This window comes from Octopus bimaculoides, chromosome 6, assembly GCF_046866305.1.
Source record: "Octopus bimaculoides isolate indiv1 chromosome 6, ASM4686630v1, whole genome shotgun sequence".
NCBI classification, from domain to species: Eukaryota; Metazoa; Mollusca; class Cephalopoda; order Octopoda; family Octopodidae; genus Octopus; species Octopus bimaculoides.
In genome coordinates, this window is record NC_142933.1 from 55329011 (window position 1) to 55354413 (window position 25403).

The following is a 25403-nucleotide window of genomic DNA, read 5'->3' on the forward strand; positions in this document are numbered from 1 at the left end:
AATAACTTTGTCATCTCAGGTGAGAGGGCCGCATTGACAATGATATACACAAGCGGAGAAGCACAACAATATCAACTCAATACTATGAGCTAATACTAGTAACCACTGCATTAAAAAATATAGATATAGATGTATAACAATTGTGGCTGCTTACATTTTTTCGTTTGTGTGTGAGTGTGTGTGTGTGTGTGTGTATATATATATATATATATATATATATTTATAGGGGTCTACACATCACATCACATACAACAAATGAATTGCTTTGGGTAGCAACATAAAAACAGAAGTAACTAACAGGATTGAAATAGTCAATATGCAAAACTGATGAGAGATCAAATCCCATTGGGAGAGGTAAAGGAATAAAAAAAGGAAAAAACAAAAAAAGAAAATCAAAGAAACAAACAATACCCTATCCAAACAATAATAGCTTCATGTTTATTTGCTTGAGGAAAGTAAAGAAGAAAAAAAATGACAAAGAAAGGGAGACATAAAAAACAAAGGAGGAGGAAGATGGGAAGAAAGGAAAGAGATGGGATAATGACATACATTTGGCAAGGGTATGTTCACTCCTAAAGAAATATCAAGATTCAACATCAATGCACAGAGGGGAAAGTGTGGAAGTAGAAAGCTCAACAAAATCATACATAAAACAACCAACAGCAGATTTATATAATTGAGAAATAAACCAGCAATCTACACAAGTTTCCCCTCTCTATGATGGAAAATAAGGTTTAATTACTATATAACTCTTCTCTTACAATAAAGCTGTGTGCCTTTCAGTACATGCACAATTGTTGGTCTTTATAGATCACATACAAATCCAGGAAAATCTCTCATTAGTTTCCATTGGATCTGTTGCACATCATCCTTCAAAATATACTGCCCCCCTCCCTCTTAAAATTCAACTACATAGTCATGAATATGATACTAATATTAACAATAATATTTTTACATACAAATTTAAGCCATAGTTTAAGCACACTGCAGGATACATTCTGCTGATCTAGTTCATGAGTTTGAATGAATTGGAAATTATAACAATGAAATTATCAGAAAAACTGCAATTTCATATCAAAGTTGCTTGCACTTATAAATGCTTCAATGATTGGCCTTCTATAAGGAACAGGGACAATATTACCTATCGGGGGGGAAATATATTTTATATGCATTAAGGCAATAAAACTTGCTTAAAGGTTTTTCAGCTAATTCAATAACAGGCTCTACAATTATAAGATATATATAACCAAATAACAAATTTTATGTAAATAATTTACAACAAAGTGATGTAAATTGCTTATTAATATACCTATGGAAGGGTTTGACTTCATGACTTTTAGGTCTAGAAGGGTTCCATGACTTTTAGCTCCAGCACTGTATCAGTGATATCAAAAACACATTTCAGAACAGCTGTGATGTGTGTGTGTAGAAAACACACACAAATGAATAACTGAGATAGTGACTGATTTGAATCAGTAATTAGAGAAAATACTTTCACAAAAAAAAGTCATGATAAACAATGTACAACTCCAACAGATATTGCATCAATGCAGAACCGAAAAAGCTAGTAGTGGAATATAACTTACATATATCACTTATGAAAAATTATTAGAATTCTAGCAAAAACACCTGAACAGAATTGAGTCAACATTTTATTTTCTTTTTAGCAAAGAATATGTGATGACTTGGGGAATTTGATAATTTTATATCAATATAGGAAAATTGTTTATATTTTTACAAATAAAGGCCTCTACCACCAAAGAAAAATACAACACAATATTCAATGGAGAAACATGTAGTAAATCAATGTTTCTCATTGGATATCCAACAGAAGCAATAAGTAATAAATAAACTAGACACTTTTACTAACTATTGAAGAGTAAAGCTGTAGCCACTATGAACCAGTTATACTTTATTATTTACAATATACTATAAGCAGAGTGTAGTAAAATAAAAGTTGTTGTTTGTGAAAAATAAGAACAATGTTTTCTCCTATCTACATTTAATTTTAACCACTAAAGAGTTATTGTGCTGAACAGAGCATTCTCCAGCAGAATTACAAGCAGTTGCTGATGAAACACTGTTTCTTGTTATCTTAATACAATAATACCGTGAGTAATTAAAATAAATTAAATTAATAAAATACTGTCTGGAATGTCCAAGACTGAAAATAACATCATAAAGATCTTGATAACTATTTTCTTCTGATTACTTTTAAGTAATAGTTGTTCATATTGCTGACTAAATAAAACAACATTTCTTTCAATTTCACTGCTCTCGGGAAATTCAACTTAATTTATGTTAAAATCAGTTTAAAATAATCTCTCAGTGAGACTGATAAATTTGATTTTTTTAATATATTCTACTCGGTTATATTACTGTGTCAGAGTATCCTACAAAAGTGTGGTATTTATTCACAATGATAACTGTATGACAGTTATTAAGAAGTCTATATCAATTTACTTAGAGGATATGTGAATCATTCACAAATAGTCCAAAGGACATTATTTGCAATGTAGAGCAATCCATCATTCTTTGGAAATATGTTATTTAATACTACCAGAAAATTTGGTTTTCTCTGTTGATTTTTTTTTCTCTTTTGTTAATTTAAAAAAAAAATTAATAATAGCAAAAAATAATTCAAATAATTTTATAACAAATTTCAACATTTCTTAATACTACATCTAATAAAACAACTTTTCTATAGAAAATATACATAAGCTTATTTAAGTGAAAATAAATATTCAAACTATTCACTATGAATTTTTAAGGGAATGTAAAAGGGGAAAGATCTAAGTTTGTCTCTAAGTTCCTTTGTTAAATAGAATATTACTTAAACCACTTTTTGTTAACTTTTTTCTTCTAATTTTCTTTTTTGCCCATGGATTAACTACTCAAACCTTCACCCTTGTATTATAACTTTGAAAGGGTATAGAATTAAAAAATGAGTGGAAAAAGTAAAAAAGAAAAATAAAGCCATTAGAAGGGGAGCATCAATTACTTTTGTTATTATCTGATGATCTTAGTTGAACATTGGCATTTTTCTTCTTCATCTGTGGTTCTGCAACTTACATTCTTCATTCTGGTTCTCAGTAAGAATAAAAAAAGAGTGTTTCTATTTCAGATCCAAAGTTACTCAGAGCAGTTAAAATACCCAACAACAACAACAAATAATAATAATAATCATAATAATAATAAGATTGCTGTAAGACTCAATGCTCTAGTAAAATGCAACATGTAAAAGTTGCAACTGATGCCTGATGAACATGTCTGGGACAAAAAATGTCTGTGTAGTAGTAATCATAGCAGTAGTAGTAGTGATGATGATGATAATAATAATAATAATAATAATATTAATAATAATGTAGATGATGACCGTAAAATTAAATGGTATGTCAGACTAACTGCTGGTTATCCCTTGCCACATTGCACCTGCCATGGACAGAGGCGAGAGAGAAAGTGATAGATACACAGACAAAGGTAAAATTTGGATAGCAGACATAGCAAGTCATACTTCATTCTCTCCATGGAAAAAGAAGCCACACTGTTCAATGAGAGTTTGTAAAATTTCAAGAGGAATCCGAGAATTGTAAGTCAATTCTCCATAAGACTGAAAGTCCATTCGAATTAAAGTTGGCCACCAACACCTTGCTAAATTCTTACTGTCCATGTTATTGGTAGCATAGGAACGGCTGATTCTGAAAGAAGATAGAGATAAATAGATCACTTTATGATTTTGTTATCATTGAACATTCAAAATAGAATAAATCAAACTGCTTACAAAGGCAAGAATAGATTACAACCAAGTACAATAGCGTATCTTACAAAGGGAATAATATCTAAAGCAAACCAAAGTAAGTAGGATTTACACAAAACAGCATAAGACATATAGAATTTCAGAATATAGAAAAGGATATATTTGATATACATTCATATAGAATCATTAAATAGTTTGACAGCTGTCACTTCTCAGAATGTGATAATTCTTTCTACTATAGGTACATCACCTGAAATTTTGTGAGAGGAAGCTAGTCAATTACATCAACCAGTGTTCAACTGTACTTATTTTATTGACCTCAAAAAGATGGAAGACAAAGCTGACCTCAGTGAAACTTGAACTCAGGATGTAAAGACAGATAGGCACAAGGCCTGAAATTTTTGAAGAGTGGAATAGTTGATTACATTGACCCCAGTACTCAACTGGTACTTATTTTATTGACCCTAAAAGGATGAAAGGCAAAGTCGACATTGGCAGAATTTGAACTCAGAACGTAAAGATGGACGAAATGCCAGTAAGCATTTTGCCTGGCATGGTAACAATTCTGCCAGCTCGCTGCCTCAATAATAATAATAATAATAATAATAATAATAATAATCAAAATAAAGATGGGCTACTTGACCTGAAGAAAAATTCTAACTAGGCCCCCACCTGCAAGATCATGCGCTGTTTTATTTTGATATGAGATCACCATGTCATGCGCATATGGTTGTGATGCATGTGCCTTGTGTACTCTTATCAGATAGATTGTCATGATGGGTATATTAGGCTTTGTATATTTGTACCTCAGTGTCACTTTGATGGCATGCATTTCTCTCTCACTCAATAATAATAATCGTTTCAAATTTTGGTACAAGATCAGCAATTTTTAGGGAAGGGGATTAGTCAATTCCATCAACCCCAGTGCTCAACTGGTACTTATTTCATCAACCCTAAATGGATGATCAGTACTTACTTTGTCAACCCTAAATGGATGATTTGTCAGAATTTGAACTCTGAACATAAAACTGGGAGAAATACCATTAAACATTTTGCCAACTTGCTGCCTTAATAATTTTCTTTTTTAACCATAGCAATGGAGTCATGCAATTTAGCAAAATCAAAATAAACTGGAATTTTCCAAGGTAACATCCTCTTCTAATAAAACAACAATAGTCTGATTAGCCATCTCTTTTTTTTATGGATGATTTGAAGTTGTATGTTAGGAATGACCAAGAATTAGAAAGATTTTTATCAATGGTAAAGCAGTTCAATAATGATATCAGTATAGATTTTGGTCTTGATAAATGCACAAAAGCGACTTAAAAGGGGAAAACTGACAAAAACATCTTTTTTTTTTAAAGCATTTACTTGTCACAAGGTCCTTAGACCACTGAAGATGTAAAAGCTACTAGAATAAAATGGATGCTGGATAGAAGTCAGTAGATGATGATGTACATTCGATTTAAAAGACTGGCAGTCATATTGAAGAGGAAAACAAGACTGTGGAAGGGAATTTCAAAATGCAGAGGTGTGAGGGAAGAAACTGGTACTGTAAAGTGCTTTATGACTCATAGGAGGTTGCACAGTATTCTGACGAGAACTGGATGCAATCTATTCATGATCTTGACATAGGTACAATCATAAAGCAACATACTATTTGGTCAACACATTCATTGGGTTTTGTGCAAAAGCCTTGGTGCTGAACATGCAAAAAATGATGTGAACATCAACACAAACTAGAAGTTGAAAGTAACAGTATTACTATCCTTTGGGACTTTATAGTATATACTGATCATACAATTAATGCCAATTGCCTCAGATATTATTGTTAAAGACACCGGTGTAATTTGAAATCAGAACAAAAATGGATGAAATGCTGCTAAGTACCTTGTCTGGTGTGCCATTGATTCTGCCAGCTTACCACCTTAATATAATAATAATCCTTTCTACTATAGGCATAAGGCCTGAAATTTTGGGGAAGCGGACCAGTCAATTACATCAACTCCAGTGCGTAACTGGTACTTATCCAACAATAATAATAATAATAATAATAATAATAATAATCCTTTCTACTAAAGACACAAAGCCTGAAATTTGGAGGAAAGGGGATAGTCGATTACATTGACCCCAGTACTAAAAACTGATACTTATTTCATTGACCCAGAAAGGATGAAAGGCAAAGTTGACCTCAGTAGAATTTGAACTCAGAATGTAAAGACAGATGAAATGCTGCTAAGCATTTTACTTGCAATGCTAAGGATTCTGCCAGCTTGCCACCCTAATAATAACAACATTGAGCAATTCTTTCTAATTCTGGTTCAAAGCTAAAAGTTTGAGGAGAGTGTGTAAGTTAATAGTACTGACTCCAGTTTAATGACCCTGAAAAAATGAAAGGAGGAATTTGTAAAGAGCTGGAACAAATGCTGCAAGCATATTTACAATGCTCTATTGATTCAGTCAATCAACTCCCCAAATAATTTCTAATTTAGATATAAGGCCAATAGTTTTGCAGGGAGAGAAGTTGATTAAACTGACCCCAGTATTTGACTGGTACTTCTATCAGGGATAAAAGGCAAAGTTGATCTTGGTAGGATTTGAATTCAGAATGTAAAGAACCAGAACAATTACTACAGAGCATCCCCCATCCCCCAGTGCTCTAATGATTCTGTAGGCTACTTGTCTGTCTGAATTGTTTCTAATTTAGGCAACTTTGAGGGTGGGGTGAGATAGTTGATCCCACTGATACAGATGGTTATGACTATGGCTTCTAGATCATGGGTCTGTTTAATCAGAGCTGATTTAGGACTAAAAAAATAGTATCAAGTACTATTGTTCTTTGAACAGAAGGTAATAATTAAACCTTTCCTGAAAAATTATGAGTTGGGGTCAATATATTATGATAGATTGACAGATTTGTTTGAGCAGTAAATAAAATGCTTGTGGTATTTGTTTTGGCTATTTATGTTCTAAGTTCATATCCTACTGAGACCAACCCTGAGCTCCATAAAAGTACAGGGCCAATCAGAATCAGGGTTTGATTTAGTTACCAAACACCCTCCACCAAAATTGTAGGCCTTGTTCTTGTGTTAGAAACAATTATTATAATTATTATTACTATAATTAGTATTAGAGTAGTTGATTCACAGAATTATTAGAGAAGCGGACAAATATCTTGCTGGTATTATTCCAATTCTGCATTCTGAGTTTAAATATTGAGGTCATTTTACTATTCATCCTTCCAGGATTCAGTCAAGTACTGGAATCAATCTATTTGACTAACCTCCTTTCCCAAAATGTCTGGCCATGTTAGAAATTATTATTATGACTCAGGGATAAAGTGGTGATCTGGCAGAGCTGTTAGCATGCTGGGCAAAATGTTTAGCAACATTTTGTCTGTTTTACCTTCTGAATTCAAACTGTGTTGAGGTCGACTTAGCCTTTCATCATTTTGGGGTCAATAAAATAAGCACCAGTGACCCTGGAGTCGACGTAATCAGCTTATCCCCTCCACTAAAATTGCTGGCCTTATGCCAAAATTTGAAATCATTATTATGGCTCAGAGTAGTGGGTTGGCAGAATCATTTGAGTATTGGTAAAAATGCTTTGTGGCATTTTTCTAGCTCTTTAGATTCTGAGTTCAAATCCTGCCAAGGTCAACTTAGCCAATCACCCTTTCAGGGTTGATAAAACAAACCAGCCAAGAACTGGGACAGATTTAATCAACTACTCTCATGCAGTTAAAATTCCAGGCCTTGTACCTAAATTAGAAACTACTACTACTACTACTACTACTACTACTACTACTACTAATAATAATAATAATAAGGTGGTGAGCTGACAGAACTGTTTGCATGCCAGGGAAAATGCTTAGTGATATTTTGTACATCTTTATGTTCTGAGTTCAAATTCTGTTGAGGTCAACTTTGCTGTTCATCATTTCAGGGTTGATAAAATAAGTACCAGTTGAGCACTGGGGTTGATATTATTGACATACACCCTCCCCTGAAATTGCTGGCCTTGTACCAAAACTTGAAACCATTATTGTTATTATTGTTGTTATTGTTGTTATCATTATTGCTGTAATAACTAGGACTGAGAATTTGTCAGTGAAAATAGAGATGTGTGGTGCATAAGATCATGAGACTGTATACCTACCGACTGAAATGGGTAATGAGGTACTTGAGAACTTCATAATTTGTAGGTGGTAATTTCTTAAGGACTCCTCTTAATGCTAATAGTCTGCTGCTTTTTTCTGGAAACCCTAGGAATAAAATAGTTTTAAAAGAATACATTTAATTTAATAACATAAAAGGGTGACACACTTTTTACTTTGAAATATAAATTTTCAACATTTATGTATTTTGTGAACAATGGTTATTGGAACTACATTTAGGAGTTATTCTTGTCTAATGAATTTTCATGAACCAATTTCAATATAATGCATTTTAACATTCACTCTTCTATGCTCACACAGAATAGACAGGGTTTATTGAGGTAGATCTTCAACCTGTTCCCAAGCTAGGTAATATTTCGCCAATGGCCAGACATGTTTTTATAGAAGGTCGAAAATGAAGGACCTCTTTTACATGACAGTGATGCTCATTTACAACTAACACACAATGTCAAAATAAGGAGATACTAACGCATACACACACACACACATATATACCAGAGCAAGCACATAAATGCGAAACAAGGTGGAAAAAATAGTACTCGAATACCAGAGGTAGAGTAATATGCTTTATTAAAAAGCAGCAAAAATATCACAAAAACTGTTATATGCAGAACTACAATTACTTTGATAGATACACATTTGGAAATGGTTTTGTTTCATTGGTCCTTTCAACTAACGGTCTTTTCAATAACAAGTTGCATGAAATAACAAATTATGGTTCAAAATCATATTATTATAAGAATCAAAGAAAACCTTAAATCAAAAATAGCTTCTGAAGAAGGAAGAAGGCCTGAATACCCAGAGTAAATAATTAGCTGTAAAAATAACAATAGATTAAAAGATGTATCCATTTAAAAAATTTTCACGCTAAATTACATATACATTTAGCAATACATACACATACCAAACATTCTATAATATACATATATACACTAAACATACAGACGTAGGTACATGGATACATACATATACAGACATATATAAGCAAAACATAACTATATACAAATGCATATATATGTGTATGCATGCACACACAAAAAACCTCCTGGCATATACTTACACAAGTTAGTTGTTACAGGCAAAAGAAAGAAAAGGAAAAATATCAGAGAATAACAAGTGGGGGGGGGGGGGGCAGAAGAAAAAGAAACAGAAAATTAGAGAGAGAAAGGGAAAAAAGTAGGTGGAGGTAGAGAGAGTGAAATGATTGGCATTCCAATAAGTATCTAACGAAAGTTAGATACTTCGTTCAGTTTGCAAAAAGTACACATAAAAACGCACACATAAAATTACATATATATCTACATAAATACAAACATACAAATACACACACATACAAATATACAAATAAATATGTACGCAAATACCCACACACACACACATATATATATATATACGTACACACACATACATACACATACCTACAATATATTTCATACACATAAACATATAGAGACATATCTTCACATCAAGATAAATATATACATCATAACGTATATACGCAAACATTTTAAAAAACTGTCTGATATATATAATATTAAAATAAGGAAATTGCACAATAAATTAATGTAACATAATTAAATGCATGAGTGAAAAATAAAAATAAATCTCGGTGAAGCTTAAGCTTAAATTTGTAAAACAGTCGAAGGCTTTCTTAAAAGTGAAGTTGAAATATGCACTAGCATTGTAATACAACATAACTATAATGTGTAAAGTCAAATTCAAATACAATAGTCAAAACATTTTACCCATACAATATCTTATTGGTTGACATTTTAAACCTTGCGGCATACCTGCAGGAATTTAAGAGCTTGCATCTCTGATTCAAAGCATGTTTATCCTGGAACAGGATGAAGAACTTTCCCTTTTATAGATGCAGGATTATACAGGGATGACAGTCTTATAAACAGACATGAGTTAGATAAACTTAGGGAGAATCTGATTACTTTCTTCCAAAGAATGGGCTTATGGATTACGATAGAAACAACCTTTAATAAAGTAGATTTTTTGAGATATCAACTAAGATTTGCCATTAGATAAATTTAAACCCTACCGTAAGCCCAATGTAAAGCTATGTTACGTTAGCAAAGAATCTAATCATTCACCCGTAATTCTTAAGAACTTAGTAATGTAGGAAGGCAAATATCAATTTCTTCAGATGAGACAGCATTTCAAAATGCCGTGCTGTATTACAATAATGCATTAAGGAAGAGTGGATTCTCGGAGAAGATTCAATATAGTTAAGTTTATTCTAACAATAATAGACCATGTAGAACTAGAACCAGGAAAGTTTTGTGGTTTAACCCTATATTTAATATTGCCGTAAAAACTAATATAGGTAGGGAATTCTTAAATTTAGCTTCTAAACAGTTTCAATCTAGCCATAAGTTCCATAGAATTTTTAATAGGAGAACATTGAAGGTTAGCTATTCTTGTTGCAAAAACTTCACCTCTTTTATTAATCTGCATAACACAAAAATTATCACAAACAACCACAGTGCCAAATCTAATCTGAGGAACTGCAACTGCAAAGATAAGACTTGCTGTCTGTTGGAAGGTAAATGTCTTGAAAAAGGAATTGTTTAAAGTGCAAGTAGATGGCTCACAAGAATATAAAACATACACAGGGGCTTCGGAAAATTCATTCAAGACTTGATTCTATTCCTACCAAAATTCTTTCTGATACCCCAAGAATAGGACAGCAACTAGACTTGCAAAGCATGTCTGGGATATGAAAGAGACTGACACCCGTCCTTTCAATGTAACCTGGGAAATTCTAGAAAAAGCATCATCATAAAAGACCCATGAAATGTAATCTTTGCCTCTCAGAAAAGTTCTTCATCATGTTCCAGAATAAACATGCTTTGAACCAGAGACATGAGCTCTTAAATTCCTGAAGGTAGGCTATGAGGTTTAAAATGTCAACCGATAAAATACTGTACGGGTAAAATGTGTTGACTTTTGGAAAATTTTGACTGTCATATTTGAATTTGACTTTACACCTTATAGTTATGTTGTATTACAATGCTAGTGCATATTTCAACTTCACTTTTAAGAACGCCTTCGACTGTTTTACAAATTTAGGCTTAAGTTTCACCGTAGTTTATTTTTATTGCTCATGCATGCATTTAATTATGTTACATTAATTTATTGTGCAATTTTCTTATTTTAACATTTTAATATTATATATATCAGAGAGTTATTTAAAATGTTTGCGTATATACGTTATGATGTGTATATTTATCTTGATGTGTACATATGTATTATAGGTATGAGTATGTATATGTATGTGTGTGTACATGTATATATATGTATGTGTGTATATATATATATACAAACACACGTGTATATGTGTGTATATATATATATATGTGTGTGGGCATGTATTTATGTAATATTTATTTGTATATTTGTATGCATGTCTATATGTGTATGTATGTTTGTATTTGTGTAGATATATATGTAATTTTATGTGTATGTTTCACAAGCTGAACAAAGTATCTAACTTTCATCAGATACTTATTGGAATGCCAATCATTTTTCTCTCCCTCTAATTTTTTGTTTTTCTTTTATTTCTTTTTCTTCTTTCTCCCCCCTCCCCACTTATTCTCTGATTTTTCCTTTTCTTTCTTTCGCCTGTAACAACTAACTTGTATAAATATATGCCAGGAGGTTTTGTGTGTGTGCATACACATATATATGCATTTGTATACATTTATGTTTTGCTTATATATGTCTGTATATGTATGTATCCATGTACCTACGTCTGTATGTTTAATGTATATATGTATACTATAGATTGCTTGGTATGTGTATGTATTGCTAAATGTATATGTAATTTAGCGTGAACATTTTTTAAATGGATACACCTTTTAATCTATTGCTATTTTTACAGCTAATTATTTACTCTGGGTATTCAGGCCTTCTTCCTTCTTCAGAAGCTATTTTTGATTTAAGGTTTTCTTTGATTATTTCTGCATATCACTTTATCATGCTCCATTCTAAACAAAACCATCTGAAGCAACGGGAATGTGAAACTCTGAGTAACAGCTTTTGTGATATTTTTGCTGCTTTTTAATAAAGTGTATGTATATATATATATATATATATATATATATATATATATATATATATATATAACAGGCTTCTTTCAGTTTCCAAATACCAAGTTCACTCACAAGGTTTGGGTCATCCCAGAGCTATAAATAATTGAAGACACTTGCCTAAAGTGCAACATAGTAGGACGGGACCTGAAATCAAATAGCTGAAAAGGAAACTTCTTAATCATACAACCATGCCTAACACTAATTAGGCCTAAAACTTACCTTGTGTCAGATAGATCACTCAGCTGTTGCAACCCACAATTTTGAACATCATATATACTTATTAACAAATCTCAACCTTAAAAAACAGCTAAAAATGTCTAGTATATTAGAAATGTTAAAATGATTAATCACCTTAGAATTATTAAAATCTGGAGTCAACAATAGACCAACAGATAAGCAGATATGCACATAAAATAACATCTGCAAATGAATTTTGTTGATAAATATTCATAAGAAAATGTTCTCTATGAGTGTGGACTGAATCTTCACATCAAAACCCTTCTAATAAGTATTCCTAAATGATAACATGCTTATATTAATCACTTCAGTAAAATGCTTCCACATGGTTCATATATATATATATATATATATATATATATATGACAGAGTATGCCAATAACTCTTGAAAAGCTAAATATGCAAAACACCTTCATTTTATGTTTGATGGCCCTTCTTCCCAGTTGCATAGTTGTTTTGTCTTAGGTCAGGTTATCTCAACTACTTTTAAATAATAATCTTTATTATTCAGTACTCTATACAAAACTATACTAGTACATATAGTCAATGAACAAATAAAACAGGTTCAGTTTGGTCCTTCTAAAGACTGAGGAAAAGTCCTACCTTGATTGTTTAATTTTCATTCCCCTATGACCAATAAAGTACTAGTCAAAAGAAATAAGTGATACCCAAGTTTCATTCTTTTGAATCAGAAATTCTTACTTTCAATAATTTACTACATATAAATTCTTCAGATTCACTTACTTCTAAACTCTTTGTTTCATGATGTTCTAAGACATGATATTACTGCAGAGTACTATATTTAATCTTTATAGATACAACTTTAAATAATCAATAAAAAATTGATTGGACTGGCAAATTTTTCTATTTTATGTATTGACCCAATGAGGAAGAGTGAAACATAAACTGTAGACTCACCAGAGAAGAATGGTGAGGAAGTTAGTGCAGAAAATCCTTTATTTCAGGTGTTAAAGGTACTTACCTCTATAGTAATTTCAGAAAGTGTTTTTATTTACATTTTTTTTTAAGGTAGGGAATTGTATTTAGAATTCAGTGTAGAACCTACAGATGAAGTTGCAGTATAGGGAGGAGTTTCAGAAGTAAATGGAAAAAATAGATGCAAAGAGAGGGTTTGACTGAATGTTGGGAATGACTCAGCAAGTTCAGAGGAGAAAACACTACAGACATTGTGGGAGAAAGATAGAGCGGGGAAGGTTTTCATACATTTTCAGGATTTGGAAATTGATTTTCCATGTACTGAAATGGGCACTTGTAGTTTCTTCAAAACAACATACAAAACAATCTACATTTTTGATGCTGTAAAGGTCATTAGCACAAATGATTATCTAGGTTGCTATATTTTATCAGTTTCACCATCTTAGTTGTATGAGCATCAATTCTTAGTCTCAGACATTAAACACGTTACAACATAGATCATGAAGCTGCTTGACATTGAAAATTTCTAGTTTCTAATTGAACTAGATTTTTAAAAGCTTGTATCAACTTTACAAAAGAAAATAGGAAAGTAAAGGGACATGAAAAAAAAATCTTATGGAAAACAAAATCATGTAAATAGTAGTGCTAATATTTGTTCTATCACAAAATAGATGTATTGATGATATAAATTGGAAGCAGCTCAAAGTGAAAGTGAAAATAAGACAGGTGAAACAGTGTTTTCTAGAGAGGGAGGGATAAAGAAAAGAATAGGTGCATTAGGTGACAACATGACAACAGACAAATGTCTAAAGTTATTACCTGCTCCATCTTTTCCTTCTGCAGCATGAAATGGAAACAATAAGGTATTTTGTAATGTGTGTGGTGACATTTATTGAAGAAAAACAACAATGATCTTCTTGATAGAAACAGCAGACATAACAGAACAGATTTTTTTTAAAATTTGAAGCAATATAGATTAAAATGTGCTTATTAATCTTATTCTCAAATATGGAAAATAACTCTTGGCCCTAAAGAAAAACAACAGCAGCATTTCTAATATCTTTACATTCTTTACAAAGATGAGTGGATGTCAAAGCTGTTATCCACTTGATCAATATCAGAGGTTTCAACTGTTTCTTCAGCTATTACTTTGTGCTTCAAGCCAAGATAAACATCTGTTGTAACTAAAATACCACATTCTCTTGACACATAAAATAATTTAAAACTCTACTTCAGATCTGAACAGTTAACCACAGAAAGGGTATCCAAATGTGAAAACAACTAGTGCTTCAGCAAAAACCAGCCTACTCATGCTATCATGGAAAGAAGGGTATAAAATAAAAGCGATTTTTCCATGCAAGCTTGAGCTAAATGGTCTGTATATGAATGTTTTGAGTAATACTTCTTATGAAACTGAAATAATCTTCCTGAAGTTAACCATGAGATAAGGAGTTGGGGGAACTAACCCTTGTTAAGTATTACACCATAAGATGTAATATTTTCCAAGGGGTATAATACAATATTTATACAAAGACTTTAACTAATCAGCTAGTAACAAATAGCTCAGATACTTATAACTCATTTTTGCTAGCCAGTATTGTTAATTACTACACTAACCTTTAAAATGCATTATAGATGTTTGTAACATAGCATTTAAAGATAGTATGGCATGTTAATTAAATCCCTATTTATGGTTAATATATATATTAAAAATAAATGTATATTACAAGTGTAAGATGTTTTTTAAATTATGAACCCACAAAAACTTGTTAACTTTATAAGACAAAAAGAAAATTAGCAAGTGGTTATGGTTTTGGACTGTCAGCTCACAAATCTCAGCTCTACATCTTCAGCAGAAATTCTACTGTGTATTAGCAACTACTTTCATTTTTATATTGCCACTCTGTTTTCATGTTAACAATAGTATTCAGACATTTTATGATATGTTATCTCTGGACTTATACAGGGAAAAATTTATCACTCTCCCATTTAATTCCATGAAACCAGAATTAAGCACACCAACAGTTAAGAATCCCTTAAGGACACCAGAAACAGGGATTATTTTAGGAACAAAGGTTTTACTTGGTTTCACTATTCCATCTTCCTTCAGCAAATCTGAATTCTGTCATGATTTTATTGTTCCCATGTCCTCTTTTGTAATAAAGAAAAAAAAAAAATGTTTTTCTATCCTTGAATATATTTTTAAGTAAAAAAGAAAAATAGTAAAAGAAAAACATTTCACTCACCAGATGCTTCCGTTAACTCATTGATAAGGTTTGAAGGAAACAATGCTTCCATTAAATCATTAAAAAAACCTTTTAAGGCAGTTGCAACTGCATTCACTTGAATATCTAAGGACATGATGTCAACTGAAGTATCTGCAAAATAATGATGGATATAATTAATAAAATAAATTGCACACATACACAAGAAAAAAAAAAAGCAGTTACCCTCAATCAATGAGGTCTTGTCTTGGAAGTTACTTGGTGACCTCACTAGTGCTGGTGTCAGGAAAAAAAATACTCAGTATACTTTGTTAGGAAGGGCATCCAACTACAGAAACTATACCAAAGTAGAGAATCTAGCTTAATGCAAGCCTTTGGCTCATCAAATTCTGTCAAGCTGTCCAACTTAAGTCAACATGGAAGATGGACTTTAAATGATGATGATGCTGTTGCAATGCATTTAACCATCTTATCAAAATGGCTTCACCACTGCCATTTCCAAAGACAAAAATAAATGATTAACATTTTACTTCATATTTGTATCTGGTTTGCAAGATTATTTATGTGAATTTGTGTACTGAAGCATATTTTGTTGTGTCTGGGGAGATTAATTTTGTCTTTATGCCTTATTAACTAAAACACTCAACAGTTCAATTTCCACTCAATTTATTTATACATTTATTTTTTTTTCTTCCAGAATTTTCATTGTTTCTCGCAACTTTCTCAATAGTTGTTGACACTATTATTGGAGCTGTGTTCCTTTTGTTTGTTTGTGTGCATGTGTGTGCATACTCATATATGTGTGAGTGTGTGTGTATGCATATATATATATCATCATCATCATCGTTTAACGTCCGCTTTCCATGCTAGCATGGGTTGGACGATTTGACTGAGGACTGGCTCCAATCTAATATATATATATGTATGTGTACGTATGTATGTATGTAAACTGCATATCCATGTTTGTGTGTGTGTGTGTGTGTGTGTATTTGTATGTGTGTGTTTAATTTAAATATATGTTGTGATTGAATTATTTGATATTACCCATCCACACCAAATTAATGGCAGGGATTTTTACCACGTTGTTGGTTGCACCATGGCTCACCAAAAGTTACAAACAACAAGACCCCAAAACCATCAGTTACCAGGCTCACCATTATATTTCAAACAAACACCTTTTATATTACTTCATATCTTTAAAAAAATACCATTTGATAAATTATACAAATTCAAAATTTTATATCTCTGAAGAGCAGAAGAGTTGTCTATAAATGCTTATCAATATAGGATTCCATTATTAAGACAGCGCTCTTGTGAAATGATCGTAAGATAATTTAAAATCTAATTCAAAATTTTTAAACTGACATATCTATTATTATTATACTATATATTTATACTTATACATATTTACATATATTTTTACATATAGTTTTAATACAGCAATTACTCTACACATGTATATATCCTTCCGATGAATTTTCCAATATTGATTTCATGATATTAATAATAATATATTATAAAATATATATACAATGGCTTGTGTTAATAGTATTAATATAATGATACAATAGAGCACCCAATATAAATTCAGTATATAATATTCTCATTGAATATATTTAACTAAAGATTTATATATATATATATATATATATATACACACACATAAAAATATGCATATATATATATATATATATATATATATATATAAAACAAATAATAAATGAGTATATGCATATATACATACAGGTATGTGCATACCTACGCCTACCTGTATATATAGGTGCATATCTGGGTACAGGACATTGCAAATAAAACGTAGACAAAAAAAAAAAAATTATAAACAGAGTACAGAACACACACAGGCCACATAGAGAACATTTTCCTTCATCAGCTACCCCCATTCTAACACAGGCGTTTCGAAGAGTAGGGCAGTAATATATATATATATATATATATATATACACACACACACACACACATATTGTATACATCTTGGTTTTTACAATAGGCAAACCATATTGGTGTGCCATAAAACTGTTTGCAAAAAAGCATCCTACTCAATCCATGCCATGATGGGAAAACAGATCTTAAAATTATGTATATATATAAACATGAAACCTATGTGTGAAGCATGATCTAATCCTTTGTACATCTTACTTCAGGTACAAAATGCAGATTTACTCACCTCTATTCTAATATTTTATCTCCAGCAACCACCCTTCCACACAAAAAGTTAATTTTTTTTTTAATGTTTTAGATACAATCTATTATTGCTGATATAACCAAAGTGTGAAGAAATTCTTGACAATGTAAGAAATTTATACATTTAGATAACAAAGCTTAGAAAAATTGAGACTCGCCAGTAAAAAACAATGAGAGTTTGGGAGTGTCTCATTACTGAAACTTTTAACCAGTCTTCAATTTTACATAGCATTATTATTAATGTTTTACATTCACTTTGCCAAGCTGACACGGGTTGGATGGTTTTTCTGAGGTTTTGCTTTTTTTCTTTTTATATATAGTAGGATACCTGTCTGTTGCCAACACTTTTTAGCTGCATGAAACTTCAATATTATATTTATCAAAGAAAAATGCTGTAACTAAATAATGCCCACAAACACAAGTTTTAACACCTATTATAGTCTCATCTGGGACACTAAACAATCATTTCATCATGATGATGTATATGTAGGATCTAATAAAATGTAACTTTCTAATTATACAGTGCTTGTTTTTAAGTGTTGAGCTCAGCATTATATCTAGCATCAGCTTTACATGAGAAACTGAAACAACTGTGGTACTCTCAAAGAGCAGCACATGCATGTATGTAGGCATGTGTACATGTGTAAATATATGTATGAGGTTATATACCATGTTTAGATTTGGCGGATGGAAAGTGTAAGAAACCTGTTGTGTGAACAGCACATGATGGTTGTAAATGCTCATTTACAACCATCATGTGCTGCCATACAAGCAATGGTGTTTGTTTCTAGTCTTTCATGGAAACAGGTGAGGGTTGGCGACAAAAAGAGCATCCAGATACAGGAAATCTGCTTAAACAAATTCTGTTTGATTATTGTAAGCATGGAAAAGTGGATGTTAAATGATGATGATGATAATATATATATATATATATATATATATATATATATATATATGCATAGTTACATACATAAACATAAACTCATACCTTCTTGAAATTTATTTAGTAGTAGCTCTACTTGGGCACGATTTCCAGGAACCCGGTAAATACCTTCGGCAGTCATACCTTGAAATTAAAAAAAAGAAAAGTATGTTACTTTCATAAATTAGTCAAGTGAAATGGAAAACAGTTCATATTAGGATTTTTCAAGACAAACTTCTAGGATTACATTATCCAAAGTATGTCTCCATTTTCAAGATGGTTTATGTAATTTGAAAAAAGTTTGACTGCTATTTCTAGCAGGTCAAGTGAACACATACAAGCTTTCTCAGTGGCTACTCATCTAGCTGGGTAATCTCTTTATGATGTTAAAGAACTTGGACAAACAACTATCACTTCAAGACTCTGTTTTATTTCTTGCAGCAGTTAGTTGAAGTAACTTGAAACTGCATTAACTTGTTCATCTCTTCATGAACACCTAGAGTTCATAATGTTTAAGGGATATGCTCCTATTAAATAAAATAGGTTTCAGAATTGCCTTTTAACGAGTATCGATTTTCTAACAGTAAAATTAACATTTTTATTACCAACCCATTCGAAATTGCTCATTATTGCAGGATACCAAACCATTTGGGGCAGCTTGCATTTACTTGTATTTAAATCAAAATATTCATGTAAATGCCATTAGTGTATTAACGATAATGTGCTTTTAGTAAATAAATATTTGTTGTAGCACTTTTAGGTGTGAAATTTGGGTTTGCAAAATATTTTGTATATTTTTTCAAATTCCCCTCCCATTTATTCCCAAATTTTGTCCTTTCAAAGAATTATGTAAGCTTTAAATTTAGTAACAGCAACTCAGAATCATTTTTGTATACAACAAATTAAAAGAAAAAAAATGCATTAAATGTAACACTTAGTGGACTCTGAACAGGATGTTTCAATTTCCAGAACAAGCAAACAATGTTGGACACTGATAGTGAAAGCATCAATTTCCAAAAGAGAGAATAGTGGAAACTTAAAATATTTCTCAAAATTTTCTGGAGAAACCAGGCCCAATCAGTTATTTGGCCTAAAACCAATTGGTTCTTTACTTTTGTTTATTCAAGTATTCCATGTCTTAACGGTTTCAAAACGGCACAAGGCCAGCATTTTCAAGGGAAGGTGCTAATTGATTACATCAACTCCAAAGGGATAAAAGGCAAAGTAGACTTCAGCAGAATTTGAACTCAGAACATAAAGACAGATGAAATGCTGCTAAGCATTTTGCCCAGCATGCAAATGATTCTATCAGACCATCATCTTAGTGTTTGTACATAATAACGGCAGAGATTAATTGCTACACAATATAAAGGAAGGAAACAAGAACTGGATCAAATTCGGGCATTTTTGCCATTAATATAATAAACAGTTAGGAAACTATACATCATAATTTAATATTGTCTAATCACACATTTTCATGATATTTAAACAAAATTTAAATAACATATTTCAGATAATCTCAACTTTATTGTAATCAGAGTTTGGAGACAAATTTCATAACAGATTTACAGTAGAATCTTTTGTTGCATTCAAAATATGATTTTAATATATTAATGAATATAAAAGTTATAATTGTGTTGCAGAACCAGTCTAAATTCACAATCATTTTTAGAATTTAATTGAAACAAACAGGGGTGAATTTTAGTTAGAAATCTAGTAATGAAAGGGTTAAATATTCTTTCCTTAGGAGACATCTCTCTTGTATGGGGTACTAACTTCAGAACCACAACACCAATGTTCTATCCACTTGATAATTTTTTATCACATCAAACTAAGATTCAGCAAGCACTCAATCAAATCTGATACTAATATATTAAGTTATTCAGAGTTCATTTTAAGAAGTTTTGCAGATAACACAGCATTTTAGAGATTTTTAATATATATAAAAAAAAGTTTTTTTTAACTACATTGATAAATATTAGCAGTCACTCAACAACTAGTTTAAACCAAACTTTAAGTAAAAACAGTATTTCAGATTATTTTATGCAGTTCTGTACGTATACAAATTCTATCAACTTTGTTTTACAAAAGAGAAAACGGCTTACTTAATGAGAGATAGTAAGCAGAGATACAAAAAATTATAAACTAATCAGTTGCCAGAATTGATTTGTAATTCTTTTTCTCTAGGGATAAAACAAGAATTAGATCTAAAACTAAAGAAATATAGCTGTGAATTGCTGAGTTATTCTTATAAGATAAATTAATACAGTGTCTCTCAAAACTCTTACATCAGACTCCAACTAATATAGAAACACTTTCAAGCTAACTCCGATTTTTAGTGAATTCCATGGAAGAAAAAGAAAAAAGACTAAAAACATGTAATGTCATACAGATAATATTACTAATTTGTACTTGTCTTATTTATTTATTTCCTGGAATCGTTTTATTGCTTTAACAATTTTCTCAAAGAAACAAGATAGATTTTCTTCCAAAAGTACTGAGATGATTTACAATTAGCCATAATTACTTTCAAACTTGGAAATAAATTTAGTGAAAGAAACATTCAAAGTTTAGTCATACTGTTGTGTATTCAATGAAATCTAATCATGTATTCTATAAAATACACACTGGCTGAAAACCTAACTGTATTATAATACAGTTAAAGTTTTTACATGTACCATGTATTTAACAATATAGTATTGTACTTTTTAATGTGTAATCATGTACTTAGCATACTGTAGTCATATGTTCATAAATCGAAGATTGTAAGCAAAAGTATATTGAACTCTGTACATCATAAGTACAATACTACATACAAAACAAATTTGCGTGTTCAACAAAGTTATGCATATAATCAAATATAGTTGAATATTCAACAATATATATTTTATAAATATAGTGCTGTATTCTACAACAAACAAGTATCCATTCTATAGTGCACAATCAATGGAATATACTTGTGTACTTAATAGCTCTATTAATGAAACTAACACATATGAAAGAGAAATAACAGATAGATTAGGTACCTTCTTCATCAATGAATTCAACACATCTTTCTACAAATAAAGGTACACCATGGTTCTTAGTTGACATTTGATAGTCTTCTAATACTAGACCACTTTGCGATGCACCAGCTATTTTGCCATCTTTCTTTTTAATTTTCTTCTGTAATTTTTGCTGCTCTTTAAGCTTTTTCTCCTGTTTGAAAAAAACAAAGTAATTTTTATGTGTGTGTACTTGTACATAAAAGAAATTTGTTCTGCACAAATAGAGATAAGAGACAAATTAAAATGAAAATGCACTTAAAATCCTTTACTTTTTCTACATTTTTCCTAGCTGTTATGAATTATGCGTACAGCAAAGTAAATGTCTATCTCCATTTGTCCTTTCCCCAAAAGTAGTTATGTTGGTATCAACAGACATTGTACAGCAACTTCTATTCAGATGCATTTCTTAATAAGCAAGCTTTATTTGTTTGTCCAAATTTGGTTGGTAATAACTTTGCCTTTCATCCTTTCGGGGTTGATAAAATTAGTACCAGTTATGTACTGGGGTCCATGTAATCAACTTAATCCCTTCCCCTAAAATTTGGGGCCTTGTGCTTCCAGTAGAAAGGATTTATTCAAGTTGAAAAAGTGTAGCACACTGACATTCACATTTATTATATTAGATATGCTTAATTGTGGGGTAACTTGTATTTTACATATATATGTGTGTGTGTGTGTGTGTGTGTGTGTGTGTGTATATGTATACATACACATTTTTTCTCTCCTTGTTTCTTTCTGTGTTCCTTTCTGTGGAAGAGCGTAGGTTCGAAATGTTAAAGACTTTTTTACTTCCCGAGCATTATACTAATACATCTCTTTGTTTTCTACACCACCTGTCTTTGTCTTGTTTTTTTTTTTGTGAATTCTCCCCATATATATATATATATATATCTATTCCTTCCTCCCACCCCAGCTAGCCAGTCATACTGTCTCTTAAGACAGCAAAACATTCCCTCAATACACACAAGAGAAAAAAGCCAGGTCAGTTCCTCCTCAACGTTTTGCGAACTCTTAAATATATTTCCTGGGTATATATATATACATATTTTACCAAATCCTTTTTGTTATAACAACGCTGTAAACTGTTTCAAACATATTCTTATTATTATTATCAAAGAATGTATATATGTATTTTGATACTTAAACTGTTTCTAACATTTTCTATTATTATCAAAGAATATGTATATGTATTTTTCCATATATGTATTTTCATACTTACACTGTTTTTAACATTTTCATCTTATTATCAGAGAATGTGTGATAATTAGTATGTAACACTACAAAGTTCATACAAAGCTTTATACTTTAAATATATTCCTCTTATTATCATCAAAGAATGTATATATGCATTTTAATACTCAAACTGTTTTTTAACATTTTTTATTATTCTCAAAGACTTTTGATAATCTTTTTCTAAAAAAGTGAAACCGGTTAAGTAAATAATTATCTTTAAAATAAGTGCATTTTCAAACCTTCTTTCATATATATTTCCACTCGTACGGTATTCCACAACTTTACTTTATTATATATATATATATATATATATATACATATGTATTAAAGAAAGCAAAAAATAAAACAAAAACAATGGTGTTCAGTATGCTGGCCACAGGAACTTCTGTCAAAGAGACATGGTTAAACAAAGTTGTACATCATCTCCCTCTTTCGCTCTCTCTCTTATTGTTACTCTCACTGCCACCATCAACACTACTACTTTTAAGAAAACAACATCAACTCTCTTTAAATTTCTTTGTCTCTCTCTATCTGTCTTCACCACTGCCCTCACTGTCTCTATACCTAACATGAGGAATAGTATAAGTGTCATTGAATAGTGAGAAAGGGGGGTCAAAGTGTGACACACAGAAATTAGTTTTCGCATTTATTATATTAGATGGGGTAATTTAGAAACTAGTTAGAGATTTCGTTAACCCTTTAGCATCAAGATTATTCTGTCAAATGTAATGCTTATTTATTCACAGTATTTTGAATTAATTATGCATTATCTTGCTGCTTTGAGATTTCAATGATGTGATTGTTTATTTTTAGAATGACATTAGAGGGTAGGTGTGAGTAGCCAGATGTGGCCAGTTTGAATATAAAACAGGTAGAATAGTTCAGCCAGAAATGACTGGTTTAAATGCTAAAAGGTTAATAATTTTGACTGAATTTTAATCATTCTTTTAATGTTTCCAAGTACTCTTTTATTGTATACAATGATGATTGATGAAACCTTCTGTATTTGTTGGGTTAAGTGTCAATACATTCTGGTAAAATATTGAAAGTAACTTATGTGCCTTCAGTCTTTCACAATTCCATTACAAATTAATGCTGCTGAGTATTGTCTTTCAATCAACATTATTATTAATTTTTGGTGTCATTTATCCATAGTTTCTAAAATGGATATAATATAAAGGTTCTTCTGGCCAAATTAAATAGTATATTTGTTCTTGCATATTTAGAATGGCCAGAAGTCTTTTAAGACTATGTTTCAAGTAGGTGTGTCTAATAACTAAAATATTCAGAAAAACGTAATTGTGTTTGATCATATTCCACTGAAAATTGAATATTATTACCCCATGTATCTAAATGTGCTGATTCATTTTGCTGAATTAAATGGTATCATTGTCCTTGAATGTCTAGAACAGTGATTCCCAAAGTGGAGGATGGGAAAATTGTGGTGGGATATGGTGGCCATAGTCACCAGGCACAACGTTCTCGTTAAAGTGATTCACTTTTGTTTCTTTATCAATAATGTACATTTTTTTTGTATTCAGTACTTAATAAAAGAGTTACCAGTAGATTCTTTTACATTAAATAATTGTGATAGAATATTGAAAATAAATCTTTTCCACCCACTGGTGTGGCATACATTTTTCTGGAAAGTTATAGTGGAACCTGGGGGAAAAAAGGTTGGGGAACACTGGTTGAGAGTGAACAACTGAAATATTTTTCATCAAACCAATAACAAATCTATTTACTGCTATTTTATATTCAAATATGCACACCATCACCACCACAGGTGCTGTGGCCACCTACCATGAGGCTATAATAGACAACACATGCCCACGACACCATGCAGTGAGGCTGAACTTAAAATGAACTTCTTAACTACCCAGTCATGCCTGTACCCATATATCTTTATACACACAAAGTCTATTTGCTTCTTTCATGTCCATTTATCCATGCTAGCATGGGTTGGACGAATGCATATTATTGAAGCATTGTTTTACAACTGGATGTGCTCTATCACTAACCCTTATCATTTTAACAAGTAAAAGATTTTATATTCCACTTTTTTTGGAAGGACAGAGCCAGCAGAAGATTTATGGGCAGGGAAGGGAGTGTCAACAAACATCACTGTTTTTGCTCCATATATATATATATATATATGAATGACAGTCCCAATGACAAAGGCACTTATCCACGATGCCATGCAGTGAGATATAATATGAAAGAACAAAGTAGAATTGATAGGTGGAAACTATTTTTATGAACAGTACAATGGCCTTGGATTGGCTGGTCCCAAACCACCTCTACTCAGGCACTCACATCTTACTCATCTTGCCATCTTTTGTCACTTGGTTACCCCCAGAACCTAAACAACCACTCTTCCCAGTCTTACCTCTCAGAAGGTGCATCCCAGTCCCACTGGAATTCCTTCCCTCTACTTGTTTACTTCCAACTTTTCAAGAGGAACATTAAGCATATAAATCTCATTTGTCTCAGCATGCATATGAAGGCCATATATTACAGCCCTATCTTCTCGACTAAACTAATAAATAATATGTAGAAGTAGT

General features: G+C 31.5%; 1 protein-coding gene across 50 annotated transcripts in view; it reads right to left on the minus strand.

The window, feature by feature from the left end:
* Positions 1-413: 413 nt before the first annotated feature.
* Positions 414-25403, minus strand: part of LOC106878372 (rho GTPase-activating protein 190) — a 342913-nt gene continuing 317923 nt past the window's right edge. For all 50 annotated transcript variants that reach the window (XM_089353931.1, XM_089353908.1, XM_089353914.1 and 47 more), the window contains 6 exons: positions 21586-21757; positions 18626-18703; positions 15457-15588; positions 14030-14047; positions 7916-8021; positions 414-3698 (listed from right to left, as the gene is read on the minus strand). In XM_089353931.1, coding sequence (XP_089210057.1) covers positions 3509-3698; positions 7916-8021; positions 14030-14047; positions 15457-15588; positions 18626-18703; positions 21586-21757 — 696 coding nt within the window. In that variant the 3' untranslated portion in view covers positions 414-3508. The remainder of the gene's footprint in view (positions 3699-7915; positions 8022-14029; positions 14048-15456; positions 15589-18625; positions 18704-21585; positions 21758-25403) is intronic.